This window comes from Callithrix jacchus, chromosome 19, assembly GCF_049354715.1.
Source record: "Callithrix jacchus isolate 240 chromosome 19, calJac240_pri, whole genome shotgun sequence".
Classification (NCBI taxonomy): Eukaryota; Metazoa; Chordata; class Mammalia; order Primates; family Cebidae; genus Callithrix; species Callithrix jacchus.
In genome coordinates, this window is record NC_133520.1 from 4,546,354 (window position 1) to 4,571,590 (window position 25,237).

Here is a 25,237-nt window from a genome sequence, read left to right on the forward strand (position 1 = left end):
ACCATTGGGCCTGCTTGTGGCCTTATTTCCCTGACAGATCAATTTAGTAGTTTAACCTGTTCGCCTCTTCTATAAATGTTGATGAATCTTTTAGACTTATGGGCTTTAATTCTTCAGTAGATGTTGGTGAGGGAGAGAGGAAATAAGTTTTTTCTAAGGACTGGAGTTTGGAAACCATGAAGAATCAGCTGCTAACTGCTGGCTTTTTAACTTCTAGCTGATTCATTTGTTGTCAAAAGCAGTTTCCTGTCTGGGGGTGGGGAGAGAAAGAAGGCAAAAAGGAAGTGAAGTAGAGAAACCAGCTGTTCGTTAAATATTAGTAAATGACTATTTTGATTTTTTTTAATTGGGTCAAACATTAATCTTTTCTGCCTCTTTCTATAAACTTAATAGTGTCTTGTGTTTTTTTCTCTTGAAATCTTACTATAAAAGAATTTTCAAAAATGTAATTCTACGCAATAATATATTTTTGGAGAAATGGGCTTCTGGTGAATTAAGGTGCAAACAAGTAAAAACAAACAGATTCGTTTAAATTGGTGATGCAGTGTATTATTTTTATTCGTTAAATACTTAAAATATTAAAAATTTTAGACTGTTGAATAAGATGATTGATAATAAATTAACTTATAAAATAATCAATTCTGTAGTAACATTTAAAAATAAAAACAGAAGTTAAAATAGTTAAACATCGATACTCAAAGGGATTGGAAATTTTATAACTAAAGTTTGCTCAATCAGTGTCTTTGGGATTTTAAAAAAAACACCCAAGTATATTTTATTGAGCAGTTCCTTATAAATTTTTACTTCTGACTGAATGAGCTAAAATAAAAACAGTTAGATGGCCAAAATAAGATTTAAGGTTGCTTTCCCATTGGGCAAGTTAGCACTACTTGTGTGTTGACAATAAAGAACTTGCCTATGGACTGTTTTAAAATGTGTGTGATTTCTTGGAGGTTGTTTTTCTTTTATACACTTCACCCAAATTATATCTATAATTTAGTAGTAAAAAATTTAATAGTCTTCCTATTTTTTTCTTATTTGTTTATAGTAATTTTAGAGTTCTGTATTGGATTTTGATTATTACTTTCTCATTAGAAACCTTAATTAGATGCAACATGTAAACTGAAGAAAGGTAGTTATAGATAATAAGGAATCCTTTCTTTTTACAGCCTGTTCAGTCTATAGAACATTCTAGTATCTAATAAAAGATGAGGATTAAATCTCTGGCTGAGCCTCACACCATCAAACTGTTTAGGTATTTATACAAAGAAAGGGGTTCCAACTTTTATCTCACTTTGAAGCATTGATAAATCAATTGCTTTTAAAGATTCATTTCAGCATATTTTGAAGTTACTCTTTACTTCTCAAATTGTGTTTAAGTTTACTCTTCTTGTCCATTCCATCTCCAGAAGAAGAGACTCTACTATAAGCTTAAATTTGTAATAATGTCTTAGAAGATAACTATTAGGGTTTCTTTAAACATAATTATTTTTATTGTATACCCAGACACATTTGATGGCTTAGTCTAGACTAAAATTGTGCTTTATTTTTTAAGCCTGAGTGTTTTCATTGACCCAGTCCACTCCCTCTACAGTCTACTCCTGTTTTTGTTTTCTTTTTTGAGACACAGCCTTACTCTGTCACCCAGGCTGGAGTTCAGTAGCGCTATCTCGGCTCCCCCTCCTGCAGCCTCCCCTTCCCAGGTTCAAGCAATTCTTCTGCCTCAGCCTCCCAAGTAGTTGGAACTACAGGCGCATGCCACCATGCACAGCTGATTTTTGTATTTTTAGTAGAGATGAGGTTTCGCCATATTGGCCAGGCTGGTCTCAAACTCCTGACCTCATGATCCACCTGCCTCAGGCTCCCTTAGTGCTGGGATTACAGGCATAAGCTACCACGCCTGGCCAACCTACTTGCATTTTTAAATGGTTTCCAGTCAAATGGTAGTAGGAATAGCAGAAGTTACTCTCATGAATCAGCATTTTTTTTTAAGACTAGAGTTTTATTGTTGTCCAGGCTGGAGTGCAATGGTGCTATCTTGGCTCACTGCAACCTCCACTTTCTGGGTTCAAGAGATTCTCCTGCCTCAGCCTACCAAGTAGCTGGAATTATAGGTGTCCACCACCATGCCCGGCTAATTTTTTTTTTTTTTTTGTAGAGATGGGTTTCACCATGTTGGTCAGGCTGGTCTCAAACTCCTGACCTCAGGTGATCCACCTATCTTGGCCTTCCAGAGTGCTGGGATTACAGGTATGAGCCACCATACCTGGCCAAATCAGCATTTTTTAGTTTGGGTTCAAATATACTTAGCCATTTCTGGGCAATTTGGATGACTATACGAGACCAGTAATAGAAAACTTTTATATGTCTAGAAATATTTGGTTCTTTATTTTTTAATGTAATCGAAATATGCCTAACAAGTATTGGCATCTATAATTAACTAGTATATTTTAAAGTCAAATAAGGAGGAATTTTGAGAGCCAAATTTAGATATAGTTTATTTCCCCTTTTCTCTGAATCATGATTTAATTGGTAAGATGTGGTTATAACCTTACTCCAGAGTTAGAACCACTACTGAATTATCTAGGAGGCTGCCCTTGAGAACCAGACTTTCTGAGTGTCATAATTTCTGGGTTTTTCTTTCATGTTGAGTTCAATTTAATAATATGGGAGCAAAGGAAGGGATAAAGCAATTTAGTATTGGGTGGGCTAGGGGAGCAACAGCAGAATTTACAATGTGAAGCTATCATTCAAGCTATCCCTAGTCACTTAACAATTTCAAATTTTTATTAAGTATTAAAATGGAGAAGGAAATCCTGCTGGGCCCAGAGATGGTGGAAAAATCATTAGAAACCAAAAATAATCTCTTAAGAGATCTAGTTGGGAGTTGGAAAAAGACATAAAGGAGAGTTTATTTTCCTAACCCTTTTCTTCTTTATTTCTTCAAGATTTTTTTTAAACATAAACATTAGTAGAGCCCTGTCTCCATCTCAGCAAGCTTTAATTTTTGTCTGAGTTTTACAAAGTTTTCAGTAAATATTTAACATTATTTGTTAATTAATTTAAAGGTCTTTGCTTTCTGGAGGTTATATTTACATTTTTGTGCTTTAAATTTGGGGAGGTAAAATGTAATATTACTCCCCACCCTTATTGTATGTGTCAAATACATCAACTGATTATTTTGGAGAATGAACATTTTCTCTCAGCCGAATCTCTAGTTGTGCTTGGCCAGCAGCAGCATGTTAATTGTCATGCGTGGTATCAGGATTTGATATCTGCTGGAGGATATTCTTGGTCTTGATCTGGATAAAATGACTCAGAGAGAAATGCTCTTTTGCTACTTTTATAGCTCTCTGTATATACAGAAGTATGTGTTCATATTGGCTTCTCTCAAATTTCTAGTCTGCCTTTCTCTGCCCTCCTGCCCCGCCTCTGCCCCATGGAAAGAGAGTAACATGTTCTATCAAGATCTTGGTGGGAAAATAAGGGGGAAATAGCACTATGGGCACTGTCCCTACACACAGTGGAATTGGGTAGGGGTGGACATAGGGCCCAATAATTGATACTAAAAAATACATAAATATTAAGTAAATAAAAAAACTTGCCCTGAAATTTTTTTTTTAAGTCCCTCAATTCCCAATTACTAAGAGAATTCTGTGAAGAAATGACATCACATGCTCTGGCCAGTTCCATGTGGCATTTAAATGAAAAAGTTCTGCAACTGAGTATGATTTTCAAATTTGAATTTTAAAAATACCACAAAATAGAATTAAGCTTTTAATAGTATATTGATAAATGAAAATATATGCGGTCTTCATTTCATAGTTGCATTTTTTTTCCAGAAGCTAAAATGGTGCAGATATCCTGAATAACTTCAAATATAGAATGTTTTGATTTTTAGATTTTTTTTTTTTTTCCTTGTTTAGGTTTTGGTTTCTGTGATCTGATCAATGTCAGAAGTTTTTTCCATTTAACATAGGAAGGTTAACTGTAGGCTACATGTACAGCAATGTACTTTGCAGGGCATCTTGGTAATTAATATATTTCTGAAACATTCATTAGTTATTCTAAATTTATGTGTAATATTTGGTAAGTGTAATTTTCCTAGAGTTACAGGAGTGTCTCAGTTTGAATTTTTTCTGTTCCTTAGCCATATATTTAAGATGAGATTTATATCAAGCATAACCAATGTATCTTATAAAGGATGTATTTAATACTTGCCTAACTTATATAAGAGGGTTTATTATTGCTTACTTTCTCTAGAAACCACTTTTGTAAGCTTGAAGTTCATATCTCTCTTCTAAATACTCCTTGATAGAAAGTCTTGTAGAGAAGTTTATTATACTGTTAATTCTGCAAATAAATGGTAATTTCTCCACAACATTTCATGACAGCAGTGTATTTTTTTATGGTTTTAAAGTAAGCATCTTGGGCTGGGTATGGTGGCTCACACCTGTAATCCCAGCATTTTGGGAGGCCAAGGCGGGCAGATCACTTGAAGTCAGGGGTTTGAGATCAGCCTGGCCAACATGGTAAAGCCCCATCTCTACTAAAAATACAAACATTAGCTGGGTGTGGTGGCACACACCTGTAATCCCAGCTTCTTGGGAAGCTGAGGCAGGAGAATCTTGTGAACTCAAGAGGCGGAGGTTGCAGTAAGCCAAGATCATGCCACTGCATTCCAGCCTGGGCCACAGAGTGAGACTCTGTCTCAAAAAAAAAAAAAAAGGAAGCATCTTATGAAGAAGAAAAATTATACTTTAAGTTTTAATTTTAAGTGGACTTAAGAGTTTTGCCACTGTATATGCAAGTACAGATACTAAATTTTTTAAGAAGCCTTTAAATTCAATCATTTAATGTAGGCATCCCTTAATAGCCACCTAGAAGAGAGTGAGTCCATCAAACTTAACGCTTGTCCACTTTAGTGATAGGAAACTCAATACTTTGCAAACCAACTTGTAGTCCATTTGTTGGACAGCTCTTAATTTTAATAAGCCAAAATACGACACTTTTCAACTTCTGAATGTGTCTAGTTCAGCTTTCTGGGGTCTGCTTAGTCCCTCTTTCACAATGAGACCTACATAGTTATTTGCTGGTTTTTTTCTCTCATCTTTTCAAAACTTATTGCACAGAAGCCCCCAGTGCCCCAGTTATAAAGTCATACTTCTTAAAAAGCAAAGTTTGAGTACTTGGGATAGTTCTAAATTTTTATACAAGAAATAAAATTCTAAGAGATTGTTTTGAGAGGAGAATTTATTTTTTCCAAGGCTGATCTGGTGGTCACTAATGATCTAGTCTGATTTGCGATTATTTGTTCAAAGCAGAGTTTTATTAAGATGTGGAATTGAGCAAAGTCACATTTAATCTACTGTGGCGCAACTAAACTATTTAGAGTCATCTTGAAGCTTTATAAAAAGTTATTTCAAAGGACATAGTAGAATGGTTTCTACTGTTCTGTTTAGGCACAAACATTTTCTGAAACTTCCATCAACTTTTTTCCCCTGACTGCTGCTTTCTGTCATGTCAGAGGATGAAGTTTTTGCTGCTGCAGCAGAAGTACCTAGAATACCTGGAGGATGGCAAGGTCCTGGAGGCACTTCAAGTTCTACGCTGTGAATTGACGCCATTGAAATACAATACAGAGCGCATTCATGTTCTTAGTGGGTAAGGAAACTGAGTTCTTGAACTTAGGTTAACGGAGAGCCAAAGTTATATTTCTTTAGTATTTTTCCAAAATATAAATACTTGATTATTGCTAAATTCTTAGATGTTTGTCTAGGTAAACTCACTCCTATGTGTATGAACTATTTTTGTCATTCTAGGAAACTGTTCATATTACGATAGAGAGATATTTAAGTGGGTGAAAGGGAGAAGAAAATATGTGTTGCCTGTGAAATGCTATTTTGAAATCGTCTATAAAAACCCTTTTACATTCCAAGAACAGCTTTTGTAGTTAAAAACAAAACAAAAATCATATGATATGGATCACAGTAAGCAATGATGTTTCCAGTATTGGTGCATACTGACTTTTTAAGTGAGTACTTGTCATGTACCAGGCCCTTGCTCAGCTTTTCACATAAATAGCCTCATTTCATTCTCACATCAACATCAGTCCTTTTTCAGGGGAGAAGGAGTAGAGACAGGGTCTCACTATGTTGTCCAGTGTGGTCTCAAACTCCTGGCCTCAGGTGATCTTCCCACAGTGCTGAGATGACAGGCATGAGTCACTGTACCTGACCACGTTAATCCTTAAAATGTTAGAGTACCCAAAGGTTTGATCTTGGGCCTCCTTTCTATTCTCTGTCTACATACTCTTCTTAGGCAATCTCATTCTATACCATGCATTCACATACTACCTGTATACCAGTGGCTCTTCAATTTACGCTTCCATCTGAACTATCAATATGTATTTCTACTGGCATACTTGACATTCTCCACTTGGATGTTTCACAGATGTCTCGGTTATATGAGGCTGGAGTGCAGTGGCATGATCATAGTTCACTGCAGCCTCTAGTTTCTGGGATCAAGCTATCCTCCTGCCTTACCCGCCTAAGTAGGTAGGACTTCAGGCATGTACTACCATGTGTGGCTAATTTTTTCATTTTTTTGTAGAGACAGGTCTAGCTATGTTGCCCAGGCTGGTCTTGAACTCCTCCTAGCCTTAAGCAATCCACCCACCTCAGCCTCCCAAAGTGGGATTATAGGCATGAGCCACTGCACCCAGCCTCAAAACAAAAGTCTTGATTCACCTCTTCATGATAAATACACTCAACAAACTGGGAATAGAAAGGAACTTCCTTGCCCGAATAAAGGGTATTATTGCAAACTCATGGGGCTGGCAGTGAAAGACTGAAAGCTCTCTTCCTGTGATCAAGAATAGGACAGTGATGTCTACTCTTGCTACTTCCATTCAACATTGTACTGGAGGTTCTAGCCAAGGAAATTGAGCAAGAAAAAGGAATAAAAGGCATGTTGAAAAGGAAAAAGTAAAACTGTCTCTGTTCAAAGATGTCATGATTTTATATAAAGAAAATTTAAGGAATCCACTAAAAAATAATTAGAACTAATAGGCAAGTTTAGCAAGGTTGTAGGTTAAAGATCAATACACAATAATGTTATTTCTCAATGAATACTTCAAAAAAATGGAGTTAAGAAAACAGTTTTACTTACACTAGCATAAAAAAGAATAATTTCCAGGAGTGGTGGCTCACACCTGTAATCCCAACACTTTGGGAGGCCAAGGCGGGCAGATCACAAGGTCAGGAGTTTGAGACCGTTCTGGCCAACATAGTGAAACTCCATCTCTACTAAAAATATAAAAAATTAGCTGGGTGTGGCGGCACACACGTGTAATCCCAGCTACTCTGGAGGCTGAGGCAGGAGAATCACTTGAAACCAGGAGGCAAGCCTCATACTGCTTTCTCTTTATCTTTTAACTTTGACGTGTATGGCCTAATTCTAAAACATCTCAAATTTTTATTTCTCTGAATCTCCATAGTTTCTAGCCTCGTTAAGCCATGGACATTTCTCTTAGAATATTATGGTAGCTTCCCACCTCGTCATCACTCTTAATTTTTTTTTTTTTTTTTTTTTTTTTTGAGACAGAGTTTCACTATTGTCACCCAGGCTAGAGTGCAATGGTGCAATCTTAGCTCACTGCAACCTCCTACTCCCAGGTTCAAGCGTTTGTTTAGCCTTGCCTCCTGAGTAGCTAGGATTACAGGCATGCGCCCACCACACCTGGCTAATTTTGTATTTTTAGTAGAGACAGGGTCCTACCACATTGGCCAGGCTGGTCTCAAACTCCTGATCTTAGGTGATCCACCTGCCTCAGCCTTCTAAAGTGTGGGGGTTTATACACATGAGCCACTGCAACCAACTTCACTCTTAATTTCTTAACAGTGCATGTTTCACACAGCAGCCAGACAAATAAGCAAAAACCATAAATGAAGTCTTTTCACTCCGTTGCCACTGGTTTTCCAGCAGTCTTAAAGTAAAGCCCAAAATCTTAATGCACAAAATCCCCGATCTTTTTCTGCCATCTTTTTCTTTATTCGTTACTCTATAGTGACACTCATGATCTTTCTGTTCGTTAACTTGCCACCCCTTAAGCCATTTGCACTGCTTGTCCCCTCCATCTGAAATGCATGCCCCGCCCCCAGTCTTTGCATAGCTGAGTACTCCTTGCTCAATTCCCAGCCCGAGCATGATCTTCTCTCAAGATTACCCATAGGTATTCTCTGTTACATCACTCTGTTTTTAATTTTTTTTCTTTATAGCATTTTTCACTATATGATATGGCCCCGGCATCGAGAACAAATATGTGACACATAATGAGTTTGTAAATACAAACGATGGACAAAAGAATGGGCCCGAGATAAGGGCGCATTCCTTGCAGATAAGGAAACTGAGCCTCAAAGAAATTAAGTAACCAGCACAGTTTAAAGCTAATAAATCAGAAAGCCAAGACTCAAAACCTGGTTTGACTGATTCCAAGGTCATTGGTTTTACCCACCACCACATCTTGAAACAGTAAATTCTTCAAGTTTTTTGATATGGGGTCTCGCTGTGTGGCCTAGACTGGTAGTGAACTCTTGCGCTTAAGCAGTCCTCCCACCTTGGCTTCCCAAAATGCTAGGTTTACAGGCATGAGCCACCATACCTGGCCTGCTAGATGTTTTAATATGGTAGCTGAAAAATTACCTTGTTCTGTTTATCTTTTTTTTTTTTTTTGAGACAGAGTCTCACTCCGTTACCCAGGCTGAAGTGCAATGGCACAGTCTCGGTTCACTGCAACCTCCACCTCCTGGGTTCAAGCAGTTCTGCCTCAGCCTCCCAAGTAGCTGGGATTACAAGCACATGCTACCACACCCAGCTATTTTTTTTTTTTTTTTTTTTTTTTAAGTAAAGATGGAGTTTTGCCACATTGGCCAGGCTGATCTCAAACTCCTGACCTCAGGTGATCCACCCGCCTCGGCCTCCCAAAGTGTTGGGATTACAGGCATGCTGATTACCTTTTTAATGCAGTATCTGATTTCTTTGTCATCTGAATATCATTTACAGGATGATTTTTTTTTCCTGCTCTTGTGTCAGAACATATAATTTAATCATACGGGTTTTATTCTGAAGCAAACCCTGAGTTTTTTGCCTAAGGAAATGGCTCAAAGGTGGCAAGATGTGGGACTGGGATCAGAACCTAGGGTTTGTTCTTCTCAGTCCAATGTCCTTTTAGTTATGCTATGTGACTCTCTGTAAAACAGAAATTCATTTGAAACTTTAAGATTTAATATGTATTTTCATAAGAACATAGAAGTAATCATAAGTAAAATTTTAAAAGTGAACATTTCTTTCATATAATTATTGATAATAAACTTTCCCAAAAAAATTATTTTAGAAACAAAATATTCACAATATCCAACTTCCTATAGAGTATTTTGAGTATAATTACTTACATTATTTTTTAAAGTATTTTTTGTTTTTGTTTTTTGGCTAAAGCACTATGTACTAAACAACAAGAGAACAAGTAGTTCTGTTTGGGAAGAGACTATTAAAGCATTTAGATTCTAAGTGAAACATGCTTTATGCAGTTACGAAAGGGAGGGAGTGATACTCAGGTTAACAGAGATTTCTGATATTTATTGAGCTCTACCTGTATAGCAGATAGTAGACTAAGTACTTAATATGCTTCATCATCAAGAATCCTCATTACCCTAGTTAACATTGTTTTTACAAGTGAGCACAGATTTGTCTGGCAGAGTATGAGACAAAACAGCAGGAGAGTTACTTGCCACATCTAATCTCCATGTTTGAATAATACCTTCACTTCTTTTACTTTCAAAGCCCATTCTCCTGAGAAGAGCCAAAGCCAGGTCAGGGTCACACTCCCAGCAGGGGGCACTTGTTTATTCTCCAAAATCTGTGAACTTTAACATTTATTCCACTTTCTGTATATATGGTGAGCAATAAAACAGTTACCCATTTTTGTGCTTTGGGATCTCAGTATCTTTCACAAGATGACACAAAGATGATTATCCAGTTATACTATTTCTAGAATGATGTTTATTATAAAGTTTTAAAGATATGTTCTTTGAGTTTTATTCTACTATTCAAAAGTAGTTAAGTTAGCCTAGTGGTTAAGAGCAAGTTCTACAGCTAGAATGCCTAAGTTTATATTCCTTCTTTGCCTCTTATAACCCTAGACCAGTTACTTAAGCTTTCTGTGCCTTGGTTTTTTCATTTTTTTCTCATAAAAACAGAATAATAATAGTGCTTACGGGTTGTTGTAAACATTAAGGGCAGTGATATATGTTGATTGCTACAACAGAACCTGCACAATAAGAGCCATACTGATGGCATATATGGAATTTTGATGTTGAGATGACAGTGAAGATCCTAAGAATCAATATAATATATAACAATAACGCTGGAATATGTTCTGTTAGTAGATAATATATATTTAGCTATTGTTGCTTTACATTTTAGTCATTTTATGCAGGTACCAGATTAATTAATTGAGTCCACTGTAGAGATTTCTTGATATGAATTAGTAAGAAGCAGATAGCCAGATCGTCAATACTTTTCAATTCTATATATTTCAAAGAAATGCGCTTGATATTGGTTGCTTTCTCTGTTGTATTTTTAGGTATCTGATGTGTAGCCATGCAGAAGACCTACGTGCAAAAGCAGAATGGGAAGGCAAAGGGACAGCTTCCCGATCTAAACTCTTGGACAAACTTCAGAGTAAGGGTCTAAATTTTTTATGTTTCTATGTTTTCCCTTAAATTATAAGTGGATACAATGGATCAATTAGGAAGACATATCTAGACATACTTTTATTGAGTGGTTAGAAGAGGGAGAATCCATTTTTGCAGACTCTGTCATGGAGTCTAGGAAAGTAACCTCAGGAGTCAATGAAAGGGCACTGGTTCCAGAGCACCCCCTTTTTTCATTTGTATTATGTAGTGATGCTCTCCCTTAAGATTTTGTTGGGGGAAAAGTGCCATATTTAGAGAAAAAAAATACGTAAACCACAGTTTTAAGTCACAAGTGCTTTAAAGATTTGTTGATTTCAATAGTAAGGCCCAAGTTTCTTTAGTTAAATTGTTTTCTTCCCCAACTGTGTTATGTTACTTCTAGATTGTAACACGGGTTTCATTTTTGCCATATTTTTATGTAAAAGATGTTGTTCTCTCTGAAAATTATGATTCTGTAGTTTTGATGTTGAGATGACGGGAAAGACCCTAAGAATCCCAAAGCCATGCCGCTGGGGAGATAAAAAGGTATTCAGGGACTGCAGTAGGTTGGTGCTGATACCAAAACACCAGTTACTCCCTGAATTCACACGGTATCTCTGACATTTGGAGCAGTTTGCACTTGATCCTAGCCAAAAGGCCAACAAGTGATTTTTAGAGCAGTTTAATGGGAACTAGAACTCGACCTGCTGCAGCATTTGCCAAAATTCTGCTCTTTGTTAAGTGGAGACTTTACTTACACCTGGTCTCCTTCTGGTACACAATCATTATCTGATATTCTTTTCATTGTTGTCTTCTTTTTCTTCATTTTGTTGTTGTTATTCCCCACTTATCTTTCCTGCCTCTAGAAAATCCACATACAAAATAAACCCCTCCCACCCAAGTATATCCAATTCTAGGAGCAACATAGTTATTGGTGCTGACAGATATTGATAAAGCTCACATACCACATCACTCAGAACTTCTCTACTTAAGGAATAGATACTATTGGGGTAGGAACAAGTACAGCAGAAGATGAGCAAATTTCTTAAATAAAAGTTTACAGCTTATTATTTCTCTTTTTTGAAATATCTTCTATTAAAGCCTATTTACCACCATCAGTGATGCTTCCCCCACGGCGTTTACAGACTCTCCTGCGGCAGGCGGTGGAACTACAAAGGGATCGGTGCCTATATCACAATACCAAACTTGATAATAATCTAGATTCTGTGTCTCTGCTTATAGATCATGTTTGTAGTAGGTAAGAGGAAAATTTTTCATATTCTGAAATAGGCTAACATTTACAAACCTGTGATGATTTTATTTTGGGTTTTTTTTTTTTTAGAGTTTTATCCTATAGCTGTATAACAATTCTTGTCTGATTTAGCATTTGTTCATAAGTAAAACTAGACTCTAAACTTGAAAATTATGAGAAATTTCTCTGTTTACATAGTAACCCGTACCTTGAAAACTGAGTCTGGGAAACCAGTTTTTCCTTATCTCCATAGGCATGGTTGGTTGTTTTCTGTGTCTGATGATTTAACTATGTCCCAAATTATTTACTGCCAAGAAAGATCATGGTAATACTTTTTTCTTAATAAAAGTTCTGCATTTTAATAGAAGATGGACTCTAAAAATGGTTGGAACAACAGATACTGGATTTTTTTAACTGTGTCTACCCATGTACATAATTTAACTTGTAGGAATTCAGGCTTCTCTTTTGACATTAGGAGTGCTTTAAGTAAAAATATACCTGCTATTTTAATAGTCTCTAAAATTAAAGCTTAGCTTTATTTTGTTCTTGGTTTTTTATTTCTTTTTTAGACACAGTCTCTCTCTGTTGCACAGGATAGGACTGGCACAATCATAGGCCACTATACCGTTGAGTTCTTAGGCTCTACCAGACCACTCACCTCAGCATTCTGAGTAGCTAGGACTGTCTAGGCATGCACTACCATGCTTGGCTAATTCTTAAATTTTTATGTAGAGATGGGGTTTCTCACCCCAGCTGGTCTCAAACTTCTGGCCTCAGGCAATTGATACTTCTGCCTTGGCATCCCAAAGCATTGGGATTATAGGCATGTGCCTCCGTGCTGGGCCTATAGCATAGCTATAATCTTAAGATATCGAAAAACAAATTGTGAAATATTTCAAACTTCAAAAAGGAAATGATTTGAGTCTGGTGAAGCACACACAAAGAAGAATAGCTGGAATGCATGTGCTCAGTTGCTTTTACCAGTGACATCAAAGTAGTAATGAAAGTAACGTAAATAAGGACAAACGTATATTAAGTGTGAGGGCTTTGGAATAACGAGGAACTTCTGAATAACCATAAAAATTGTCTATATATGGATATTTCTACTGTGATTTAAAATAATTTTTTACATGTGTATAAACTACTTTTATATGTATTGAGTTTTTACCTCACTCTCCCTACTTGAAGTAAAAAATAATAATTGTTTGAGATATTGGACTTAAGTTACTTAAAATGGTCATGTTAAAGTATTAGATTATTACTTGGTGCATATCTTAAGTGTTCTACATGAAGGTGATAAGAAATTTTTTCCCCTGCCCTTTTTAAACTCTTTAATACTGTTCTATGACTTGTTTCTGAGGATTTTAAAATCTTTTTTTATACATCGAATAGAGGTAGGAAGAGCTAATAGATTAAAAGGCTATATAGTTTCATGGTTCATAGCTCCATGAATGGATTTGAGAACAGTGTTAAAATTAAGATACTTTTGAACCCAAATTTTTTTTTGCTTCATAAATTTAAATATTTTGAAAGATGATGGCTAGACATGATGGTTCAGGAGGCTTCTAGGTTAAGAGCTTGTCTTCCTGTTTGGAAACTGCCATCTTTGGGAACATGACCAAAGTGTTTTAACATCTACATCAGTACCTATGAAACTAAATGATGAAAAATACTTAATCTAACATTTTCCAACCCTCAGATCAGGGACCAGGTGTCATTAAGCCTCTATAGAAAAGCAGTCCAGAGTTTTACGTAGGAATGAAATAATCCTTGTTCTTCTGAAATAACCATTAATCAATTATTATTAGAAGGTCTTCTCTGTAGTCTTAAAACAAAACAAAACTCACTCTATGCTCCTAGTTACCTCTCTTTCTCTCTCCCCCTCCACTTTAGAACTAACTTCTTAAAATCATTACCTACTAAACATTCACAATGTTTGTGGCCTTACTTTCCCTTCACTCTTCAGATTTCTTTAGTATTAAGGCTTGTGTAGCTAACACAACACCAGAATTGTTGATGTTGGTGAGAACACCGCTGTTACATTCCATGGATGTTTTCTAGCCTATATCTTCACCAAATTTATCTCCTGAGGCTTAGACCTTAATACCACAATTTGGGTTGCTCAAGTACATTAAACACAGCATGTCCAAAATATAAATTCCTTTTCCTCTCACCTATTTTTACAAAATCTGCTTTTTCTTAAATACCCTACCTCAGTGAAAAGCAACCATCTACCCAGTTTTCCCAACCCAGAAAACTAGGAGTCAGCTTTAGCTTTGCACTCCAGAGATTTTAAAGACGCAAAGAGAATAATGTCAGACATTACATTACATACACAGTCTTGAGAGTGAGTTCTGCCCTTTATTGCTAAGCTGGAAAAATAGAACCAGAATTTATTTATTTTTTAATTAAAAAAAATGTATTCAACACAAGTTTTTGCTCTGTAGCCCGAGTTGGAGTGCAGTCGTGCAGTTATAGTTCACGGTAGCCTTGAACTCCCATCTCAGCCTCCTGAGTAGCTGGGCCTTCAGGCATGGACCACCACACACTGCTAATTTAAAAAAAATTTTTTTTGGCCGGGCGCGGTGGCTCACGCCTGTAATCCCAGCGCTTTGGGAGGCCGAGGCGGGTGGATCATGAGGTCAAGAGATCGAGACCATCCTGGTCAACATGGTGAAACCCCGTCTCTACTAAAAATACAAAAAATTAGCTGGGCATGGTGGCGCGTGCCTGTAATCCCAGCTACTCAGGAGGCTGAGGCAGGAGAATTGCCTGAACCCAGGAGGCGGAGGTTGCAGTGAGCCGAGATCGCACCATTGCACTCCAGCCTGGGTAACAAGAATTTTTTTTTTTTTTTGAGACGGAGTCTCGCTCTATCATCATGCTGGAGTGCAGTGGCGCGATCTCGGCTCAACGCAACCTCCGCATCCTGGGTTCAGGATGGTCTCGATCTCTTGACCTCGTGATCCACCCACCTCAGCCTCCCAAAGTGCTGGGATTACAGGTGTGAGCCACCGGGCCCGGCCAAAAAAAAATTCTTTTTGGGTGTGTTTTTGTTGTTGTTGTTTTGTGCCTTATTTTTTAGTGATGGGGTTGCTTACTGTGTTACCCAGGCCAGTCTCAAACTCCTGGCCTCAGGTGATCCTCTCACCTTGTCCTTCCAAAGTGCTAGGATTACAGGCATGAGCCACCACACTGGATCTGAAGCTGAATTTAATTTCTATTATTTATCTAAAAGTCTTCAAAAGAAAAATTGCTAATTTTTGTTACCTGCTTTACTGTTTCAGAGACTAGATTTCAGTATTAAAGCTAGAAAACTATTTTCATAAATTAAATCTTAGCTTTGAAATTAAATACCAGCTTTATTTCTGGAGAATAAAGAATTATGAATAAATGAATAATGACTTTTTAAAAATCCTGATGTACACTGAAAAGATTTATTAGATTGTATACAATTTCTAGGCAGGGCACGGTAGCTCACGCCTGTGATCCCAGCACTTTGGAAGGCCAGGGAAGGGAGATCACTTGAGCCCAGGAGTTTGAGACCAGACTGGGCAACAAGGTGAGACCCTGTCTCTAGTAAAAATGTAAAAATTGGCCAGGTGTGGTGGTGGGCACCTTTAATCCCAGCTGCTCAGGTGGCTGAGGTAGGAGAATTGAATTGCTTGAACCTAGGAGGTGAAGTTTGCAGTGAGCTGAGATTGTGCCACTGCACTCCAGCCTGGGCAACAAGAGCAAAACTCCATCTCAAAAATAAAAAAAAAAAAACATCCAGATATAGTGGCTCACGTCTGTAATCCCAGCCCTTTGGGAGGCCGAGGTGGGTGGATCACCTGAGGTCAGCAGTTCGAGACCAGCCTGGCCAACATGATGAAACTCCATCTCTATCAAAAATACAAAAAAACTAGCCAGGCATGGTGGCCCATACCTGTAATTCGAGCTACTGGGAAGGCTGAGGCGGGAGAATCACTTGAACCCAGCAGGTGGAGGTTGCAGTAAGCCAAGATCGTGCCACTGCACTCCATCCTGGGCAACAGATTGAGACTCTGTCTCAAAAAAAAAAACAAACAAACAAAGATAAACAGAGGAGGAAGAAAACTATTTCTGATACTGAAATTGTTTATTTCATTGGAATTTATTCAACAGCACCTTGAAAAATAAGATTTAAAAATGGGATTTGAAAAGAAAACTGGCCTTGGAGTCAACCATAGGTCCAAATCCTAGTACAATTACTTACCAATTTTATGACATCTAGTAAGTTTTTTGTCCTCTTTGAGCCCCATGGAAATGGGGATTAATAGTACTTGTATGAGCAATATTATATGTAAAGTGTGTAAAGCAGCATTTGGCACCTACTGAGTGCTTAATAAATCATCTAGTATTGATTATTTTATCTAAAGATCACACATATAGAGTAATAATATTAAAGCAATTTAATTTAAAAATCTGAAAGCTTAAAATAGCCTCCAAATAGCCATCTGCTAAAGTAGATTGCCATGTGTACCAAATAAAGAACCTTAATTTACTTTTAAATATATATTATGTTTCAGGCTGATGAATCAACCAAATAAAGTTTTTAATTATTGATGGGGAAAAGAAGGAAGAATGTGTTTCAGGATAGACTTAAAAGTGTATCCATTAATGTTTCAATAACATTGGGTTTTTTTCAGCGGGGGATGGGGAGGCGGCGGTTGGGGGTGTTGCTGCTGTTGTTTGAGACTGTCACCCAGGCTGGAGTGGAGTGGTGTGATCTCGGCTCACTGCGACCTTCACCTTCCAGGTTCAAGCGGTTCTGCCTCAGCCTTCCCAGTAGCTGGGACTACAGGCATGCGCCACCACACCCAGCTAATTTTTGTATTTTCAGTAGAGATGAGGTTTCGCCGTGTTGGCCTGTCTAGTCTTGAACTCCTGACCTCAGGTGATCTGCCCGCCTCAGCCTCCCAAAGTGCTGGGATTACAGGCGTGAGCCACCATGCCCAGCCTACTTAAATAACATTTTTTATAATACAGAGGATTTATAATATTATATAATTCATAGTATAGAGAATGTCTAAACAGTAGCCACTAACTGCATGTGGGCATTTAAATTCAAGTTCCTCCAGCTTACTGGCCACATTTCAAGTGTTCAATAGCCATTTGTAGTGAGGGCTACCAAGAGTATATGGCATTTCCATTGTCACAGAAAGTTCTGTTGGATAGTGCTGATGTAGAGGTTGGGAAAGAATGATTTTTTTAAATGAGTACTTAATGAAAATAGTCATTTAAATTGGTAAACTGGATCATAAATCACAAAATTATTTGCCTTTGATATATAATATTGGTTGCCATTTAAGAGGTATTAGCTAAGTGTCAGATTCAGTCTAAATGGTTTATAGTTATTTTCCCTTCCTCTTATTTCATCCGTGTGTAAGGAATTCTATAAGGCAAATACCTTAATCTTTAATGGTTGGAAAAATTGAGGTTAATTTAATCTCTCAGAATCATAGCTAAGTGGCTGAGCCAAGATTTGAATCTAAGTCTGTGAGACTCCACTACTCCCATTTTTAAGGCTTTGCTCTTAACTATTGCACTCCTTGCCATATATTGCATTTTTCCTGTGCTTCCCCAAAAATATTATTAATCACAGTTGAGTATTACATTCCAAAAATTTTTAATGCATTTCTAATTCTTAGAAGAATTCTAAGAACCTCGTTAGGTAGATATTATCTCCTTTTGTAGATGTGGGAACTCAAGCTGAGAGTAGCTAAATAACTTTCCAAAGACATTAAAGCTTATAAGAGAGAAGGGACCTAAACTCATTATCTGGAGCTATAATGCCTATTCTAATTCTGATTTTGGTTCGTTTGTTTTTTGAAATGGTCTCACTCCATCACTCAGGCTAGAGTGCAGTGGTGCAATCACACCTCACTGCAGCCTCTACTCCCAGGCTCAAGCAGTACTCCCACCTCAGCCTCCCCAGTAGCAGGTTAAAAAAATTTAGCTGGGTGTGTTGTCACAGGCCTGTGGTCCTAGCTACTCAGGAGTCTGAGGTGGGAGGATCTTGAGCAGGCGGTCAAGGCTACAGTGAGCTGTGATTGTGCTACTGCACTCCAGCCTGGGCAACAGAGAGAGACCCTGTCTCAGAAAAAGTAAAAATAATAATAAATTTACATATGCATTTATTTCTTATTTTTAAATAGTGATGTGATCTTCAAAGAAGTTTTATCAGTTATTTAATCTTTTGTATTATTACTCTAATCTGTTTTGGAAGAATAATAATTTGTAGACCTCTTTGTTTTAGGAGGCAGTTCCCATGTTATACGCAGCAGATACTTACGGAGCATTGTAATGAAGTGTGGTTCTGTAAATTCTCTAATGATGGCACTAAACTAGCAACAGGATCAAAAGATACAACAGTTATCATATGGCAAGTTGATCCGGTATGTACCCCAGTATGAGTGTTTATATTGCAAAAGGGGGTAATTTTGAATCTAATTCATTGATTTCATACTTTTAAGTATACATATATCAGTAGTAGTATTTTCCAACAGCATTTTTTGTCATCTTTATTTCTTACATCTTCATGTGTTGTATAAATAATATATATGTTAATATTATCAGCATTATTTATGTACCAGTGATAATTCTAAATCTGTGTATGCATTATCTAATATTCTGGAAAACTCTGAGGTGCTAACATCTCCTGTATTCATATGAGGAAACCGAGGTAGAAATTAAATACTTTAACTCTCACAGCTAGTAAATGGTAAAGTTTGACTCAAATCCAGGAATATCTGAACTCCAAATCCACTGCTATTAACGTCTCTACCAGTTTATCTTTAATACTTGTTTGAACAATTAGGCCAGGCACGGTGGCTCATACCTATAATCCCAGCACTTTGAGAGACTGAGGCAGAAGGATCTCTTGAGCTCAGGGGTTCAAGACCAGCCTGGGCAATATAGGGCAAGTCTGTCAAAACAAAAAAATTAGGCATGGTTGTATACACCTGTAGTCCCAGCTACTTGAGAGAATGAAGTGGGAGGATCACTTGAGCCCAGGAGGTGGAGACTACAGTAAGCTATGATCTTGACACTGCACACTGGAGCCTGGGCAGCAGAGTAAGACACTGTCTCAAAAAAAAAAGAAAGAAGATTAATACAACATCCATTCTGTCCCAAGCACAAGTTAGAAAAAGACTCATTACTCTTGCTTTCTGAAACCCATTATTATCTTGTATAATTGGTGGACCTTGTTGTGTATGCCCTCCTCACCTTGTTTTCCCATTGATATATAAAGTATTTTATTTTGGATTTAAAATTTCGAGTTCCCTCTAAAATCAAATAAATGTGTGTTTATAACCAAATGACCTATGGAATTGTTGTGGGTAATAAGTATTTTCATTTATTTCTACTAGTTGAACATTTATCAAGTGATCATGACTCCAGATAGGTTAAGGAGCTATATTTGGTTTAGGAGTCATTCACAAAAAATAAACTTATTTTCAAGTTTAGAATTAAAATATGATATTAGCCCAAGAAAAAAGTTTTGGGCTCCCATGTTGAGAAAAACAGAAAAAGGAAACCATAGATGGAAGTAATTTTTTTTCTTTCTTGGACAGTGTCTTACTGTTTCCCAGGCTGGAGTGCAGTGGTACGATCTCGGCTCACTGCAACCTCCACCTCCTAGGTTCCAGAGATTCTCATGGCTCAGCCTCCCAGGTAGCTGGGACTATAGGTGTGCACTACCACGCCTGGTTAATTTTTGTATTTTTAAAGTAGAGACCGCGTTTCAGCATGTTAGCCAGGCTAGTCTCATACTCCTGACCTTGGCCTCCCAAAGTGCTGGGATTACAGGTGTGAGTCACCATTCCCAGGCTAGCTGTTCTTTTTAAAAGAGAATTGAAGTTGAGAGCACACAGCAATTCTTGCATACCTATATGCTGCAAGCAATGAAGAAAGGTAAATAAGGGACATTCTTTATCATAAAGCAGTGGTTCTTTACCTTTTTTTGGTACTACTTGTCTCTTTGGCAGTTTGGCAAACCTTATGGTCTCTTTCTCAGAATGTGTTTAAATGCATAAACCAAAGCACATAGCAAGGCCAAATATATGTTATGTATTCATTACTGAGGAAAGCCAATTACATTGATATATGGTTGTCGACATAATACAAAAGACATTTTTGAATGCTTTATTTATGTATTACATAATAAAGTCTAGCAGCAGACATAAGTATCAGAATTTTGAAGTAGTGAGCATAAATAAGATATCTGTAGCAACTATAATATGATATAAAAAGATTTAAGGTTTCTGTTGTTAATGGAGTTACCTCATACCACCTAATTGACTAGTATACTACCTACCACTACCTAATATATTGCCTAATGTAATTACTGATATACCCAATACTGCTAATACTACCTTGTTAATTGCCTGCATATAAGGATGAAGGAAGTACCAAATTTCAGGCTGTGTTTAATGAAAATAGAGATGTGTCTTTTTCCCATTTATATTCATAGATCCCTGATTCTATTCCATTCTTGTAGATCTCAAGTTCAAAATCCCTGTGAAAAGAATGTACAGTTTAAATGAAAACAAAATGCATTGAAATAAGGATGATACATAATAGATAATACATAAAGTATTATGAAACCACAAGGGGGCTTTACTGTGCATCACACAGTGGGGCAACAGGAAAGGGGCATTCTAGGAAGAGAGGAAAAGCTCTTGCCCCCCTCTCTCTCTCCCAAAAAAAAAAAAAGTAAGAAAATGGGATGAGTAACGGCAGAGTGGGAAATTAGACTAGAAAAAGAGTTTGGGATCAAATCATAGCCTTTGCATATTAGTTCTGTTTTCATTTATTTGCATGATATCTAAAAAAGAAGGCAGTAATACCAAAACTGTGCTTTATTAGGTTTTTCCTAGTAGCAATGTATACAAGTCCCCTTTCATTTAGCCAGCATTTATTAAACACCTGCTGTGTGCCAGGTCTTCTGCCATAGACAGACTAAAGCACAGGATAATATACTGTATTTGTTCTATAGTGGGTGCTACAGGAGCTCATAAAAGAAAGCCTCCTGGAACTGGAAAGCTAGGGAAAGTAGGAAAAGTAAATGTTAGATGAAGAAGAGGTAAAGAACTATTTAGGCAAAACTAGTTAGGATAGACCCTTGGGCAAAAGAAAACATAGCATGGCACTTGGGTGGTTTGGGGGAAGAGTTTTGGGTAGAGTAGGAGTTGAGGTTAAATAGCATCCAGATCAAGGAGGAGCTTTTGTATTCTTTGCTGAAAAGTTTAGACTCTTTAGCCAGTGTTTCCCAGCATGTTTTTGTCAGAATAATGGATATACAGAATGAAGTAAGTGTTAGATGTAAAGGGCCTCTGTTGCCAGATTAGCTTGGGAAATGCAGAGTTAATGCTTACATTCCAAAATGAAACATAGAGGCTTTTAGGGACCATACTTTTTAAATAACTGTATTACAGTGAGTCCTCTGGGACTGTTTAATTCTTTTGGTATGATGGTATTTTTGTTATGTCAAATACTGTCTGAAGAAATTATAAGAAAATATATGCCCTAAAAGGCTGGGTGCGGTGGGTCACACCTGTAAGCCCAACACTTTGGGAGGCCGAAGTAGGTGAGTCCACCTGAGGTCAGGAGTTCAAGACCAGCATGATCAACAGGGGTGAAACCCCATCTCTACTAAAAATACAAAAAAATTTAGTCTGATGTAGTGGTGCATGCCTGTAGTCCCAGCTACATGGGAGACTGAGGCAAGAGAATTGCTTGAACCCAGGAGGCAGAGGTAGCAGTGAGCTCAGATCATGCCACTGCACTCCAGCCTGGGCAACAGAGCAAGACTTCATATCAAACAAAATGCATATATATGCCCTTTTGAACGTGTGTGTGTCTGTATTTTTCTAATGGAGAGGGAAAAAAGAATACATTTAAGAGAGCCTGAAAATTTGAGTCGATGTGATTCCAGTGCCTACTTTGCTTTAACAGTTTTTCTTTGCCTTAAAAAAAAAAATGAATTTTACCCATTCCCCCCAAAATCCAAGCAAAGTCATGTAGGCTTCACAAACATCTTATTTCCACTTTGAATATATTAGTATAAAGGTACTTTATACTTGTGAAGATACCGTATTAATGTGTTTCTTTTCAACTTTATCTTTTATAGGATTATATTTTTTTCATTCAAGTACATAAAACAGTTTTTGAGTTAAATATTTCTTTTTCTTTTTTAATTGAGACAGGGTCTTGCTCTGTTGCCCAGGCTGGAGTGCAGTGGTGGGATCTCAGCTCACTGCAACCTCCACCTCCCAAGTTCAAGCGACTCTCCTGCTTCAGCCTCCTGTGTAGCTGGAATTCCAGGCACACGCCACCATGTTGGGCTAATTTTCGTATTTTTAGTAGAGACAGGGTTTCACCATATTGGCCAAGCTGGTCAAAACTCTTGGCCTCAAGAAATTCACCAACCTCGTCTTCCCAAAGTGCTGGGGTTACAGGGATGAGCCACCGCGCCTGGCTAAGTTAAATATTTCTAAAGGAGTTTGTCTTCAGTTGAAAAGCAAATCTTCGTGTTTATCTGGAGCAGTACTGTGAATGAAAATTTGTTCCTGGAAGATCTTGAGCTAGTCAAGAAGACTTACCTTGCTTAGTAAATTATTTAAACCACTTTGTCCTAATGATACTACTGATCTAATACAAATCCTCATGCCTCTTACTCCCTTCCAAAAGAAGAATCAAAAGTAGTCACATTGTTAACTATTTAATGTTGTCAAAACAGTGATGATTTGGACTAGATAATTCTATGAATGAGAAACGTATCGCTCAGTGAAGAAACAAGAGTGTAAACATAATCCATTTTGCGGTGACATTTCTCAAGAGAGGAGGAATCTCCAACCTAATTTTATCAGACTAGTTCCCAACTTTTTCAACTGCTTGTGAGTCATTCATTGGAATTTCTCCCCCGCCCAGGCTCAAAGCTAAACTCAACAAATCTTAAGACTGAAGTCTAAAACTTATTGTTTCTTTCCACCTTTAGCCAAATTCTTACTTCATCTGTTTGTTTTTAACATCCATCCCTGTCCCCTAAACCAGAAATCTGGAGGTTGTCTTTGAACATTTATTGTTACATTCTGTCATGTCATTTTTATCTCCACAATAATTTTTTTTAAAACAATAAGTGTGTCTCACTATGTCGAGGTTGGTCTTGAACTCCAGAACTCAAGCAAGTCCTCCAGCCTCTGCCTCTGAAAGTACATGCATGAGTCATAGTGCCCAGCCCAAAATATCTTTTGATCCTGACCTCTTTTAGTCCTTACCATCTTACATTAGGGCCTCATTTTTTGAGAACTCACTGTGAACTATGGCTCATTACAGTTCCATTGTCCCGTTACTGTTTCCTTAGCCTGTGTCTCTTTCTGATTCATCTTCCACATTTTTATCCTAGTTCTTTTCCTAAAGCCAAATATCATTCTATATATTCCCTGGCTTACAAATTGTAAGTGGCTTTTCACACATGAAAAATGTAACCCCTTAACCTAAAACAAACATGTCAACTCTTGTTACCTTGTCACTTGCCACGTGTACATTTGCACTTCACAGTTCAGCCCACATAGCTTACAGTATGTGCTTTTAAATGAGGCAGCCCAGATTTAAATCCCTGGTGGACTACAAACAGGCACGTTTCTAACCTTTATAAACCTTCATTTATTTCTCTATGAGAGAGGGGATAATATCCTAGATTTGTGAAGATTAAATGAAGTATTGTTTGTGAATGGTGCTAATATTTGTTAGCATTAATAAGTGGTAGCTTTGCTGGTAGCATTGTAAAATGGTATAACCACTTGGAAAAGAGTTTGGCAGTATCTCAAAATGTTAAACAGTAGGCATATGACCCAGAAATTCCACTCCTATGTATATACGCAAGAGAAATGGAAACATATGTCTACACAAAAACTCATACATATTCATAGCAGCATTATTCATAATAGCCAAAAAGTAGAGAAATAGCCCAAATGTTCATCAATTCATAAATGGATAAACAAAATAATTATACTGTTAGCTATTATTCAGCAATAAAAAGAAATACTAATACATTCTATAACATGGATGAACCCTGAAAACATGCTAAGTGAAAAGCCAATTAAAAGACCATATCATACATAAGTCTATTTATATGAAACATCCAGAATAGGCAATAGAGACAGAGACAGAAAGTAGTGGTTGCCAGGGGCTGCAGGGAGGGGTGTGACGACTGCTGATGGGTAGGAGGTTTCTTTGGAAAATTATGAGAATGTTCTAAAATTAGATGGTGAGATGGTTGCACAACTCTGAACATGCTAAACTATACTGAGTTGTATACTTTAAAAGGATGAATTCTATGGTAAGTTATATCTCAATGAAGTTGTTTAAAAATACGTAAGAGATAGCTCTTATTATACCCATCTGTTTTCAGTTGCCTTGAAAGCTTTCTAAGGGCAAATTTAGTATATCTTTTTACATATATTAAAAATACAAATATATCTCTGTTTTCATGTAGCAATACAATGACTTGTATAGTAGATGCTTAATAGTATAGTATAGTAGATGATTAATAGATGTTGCAAGGTGAATGAATCTTTATGAAGCAAGCTATTAAAGGGAAAATTGGTCTGAAAATTTCCTTAAATTATCAAAGTACTTCTTTGTAGTTAAGTTCTTACACCAAAAAATGACTTTAGTGACAGAAGTTAAATGAGTTGTCTATTTTCCCTCCTAGGATACACACCTGCTAAAACTGCTTAAAACATTAGAAGGACATGCGTATGGCGTTTCTTATATTGCATGGAGTCCAGATGACAACTATCTTGTTGCTTGTGGCCCAGATGACTGCTCTGAGCTTTGGCTTTGGAATGTACAAGTGAGCGAGTTCCATTTTTGGTTTAGCGTTTAAGTACAGCATAGCCATAATGTACATAGTCATTATAACTTTATTGATTTATATAACAGAACCATTCAACCTAAATTACTATAATCCATCTCTTAGTTATTCAAGTAGAGCCCAAGTTTCCAGATTTATCAATTTAAATATTATGCTGAGTAATATAGTTTTGAAAGAATGATCAGTAAATATTTTCAGGATGTTTTGCTTTGTTCTGTGGGAATTTATACTGTTTACTGCAGTTCCTCAGAAAAGATTTTATAGTGGTTTCATAGTTTCACAATTGTACATTAGACCTACCTTTGAAATGCAAAACGTCAGCATTAAACCAAATTTTCCATTCTAATG

At 37.1% G+C, this 25,237-nt stretch overlaps 1 protein-coding gene across 4 annotated transcripts in view; it reads left to right on the forward strand.

Moving 5' to 3' along the window:
* WDR26 (WD repeat domain 26) overlaps nucleotides 1-25,237 on the forward strand; it is a 43,533-nt gene that overhangs the window by 3,834 nt on the left and 14,462 nt on the right. For 2 of the 4 annotated variants that reach the window (XM_054248017.2, XM_054248018.2), the window contains exons 4-8: nucleotides 5,528-5,664; nucleotides 10,643-10,740; nucleotides 11,835-11,991; nucleotides 18,251-18,404; nucleotides 24,728-24,868. In XM_054248017.2, the coding sequence (XP_054103992.1) occupies nucleotides 5,528-5,664; nucleotides 10,643-10,740; nucleotides 11,835-11,991; nucleotides 18,251-18,404; nucleotides 24,728-24,868 (687 nt within the window). The remainder of the gene's footprint in view (nucleotides 1-5,527; nucleotides 5,665-10,642; nucleotides 10,741-11,834; nucleotides 11,992-18,250; nucleotides 18,405-24,727; nucleotides 24,869-25,237) is intronic. The other 2 variants (XM_003735214.6, XM_035280715.3) reach the window with 1 other exon arrangement.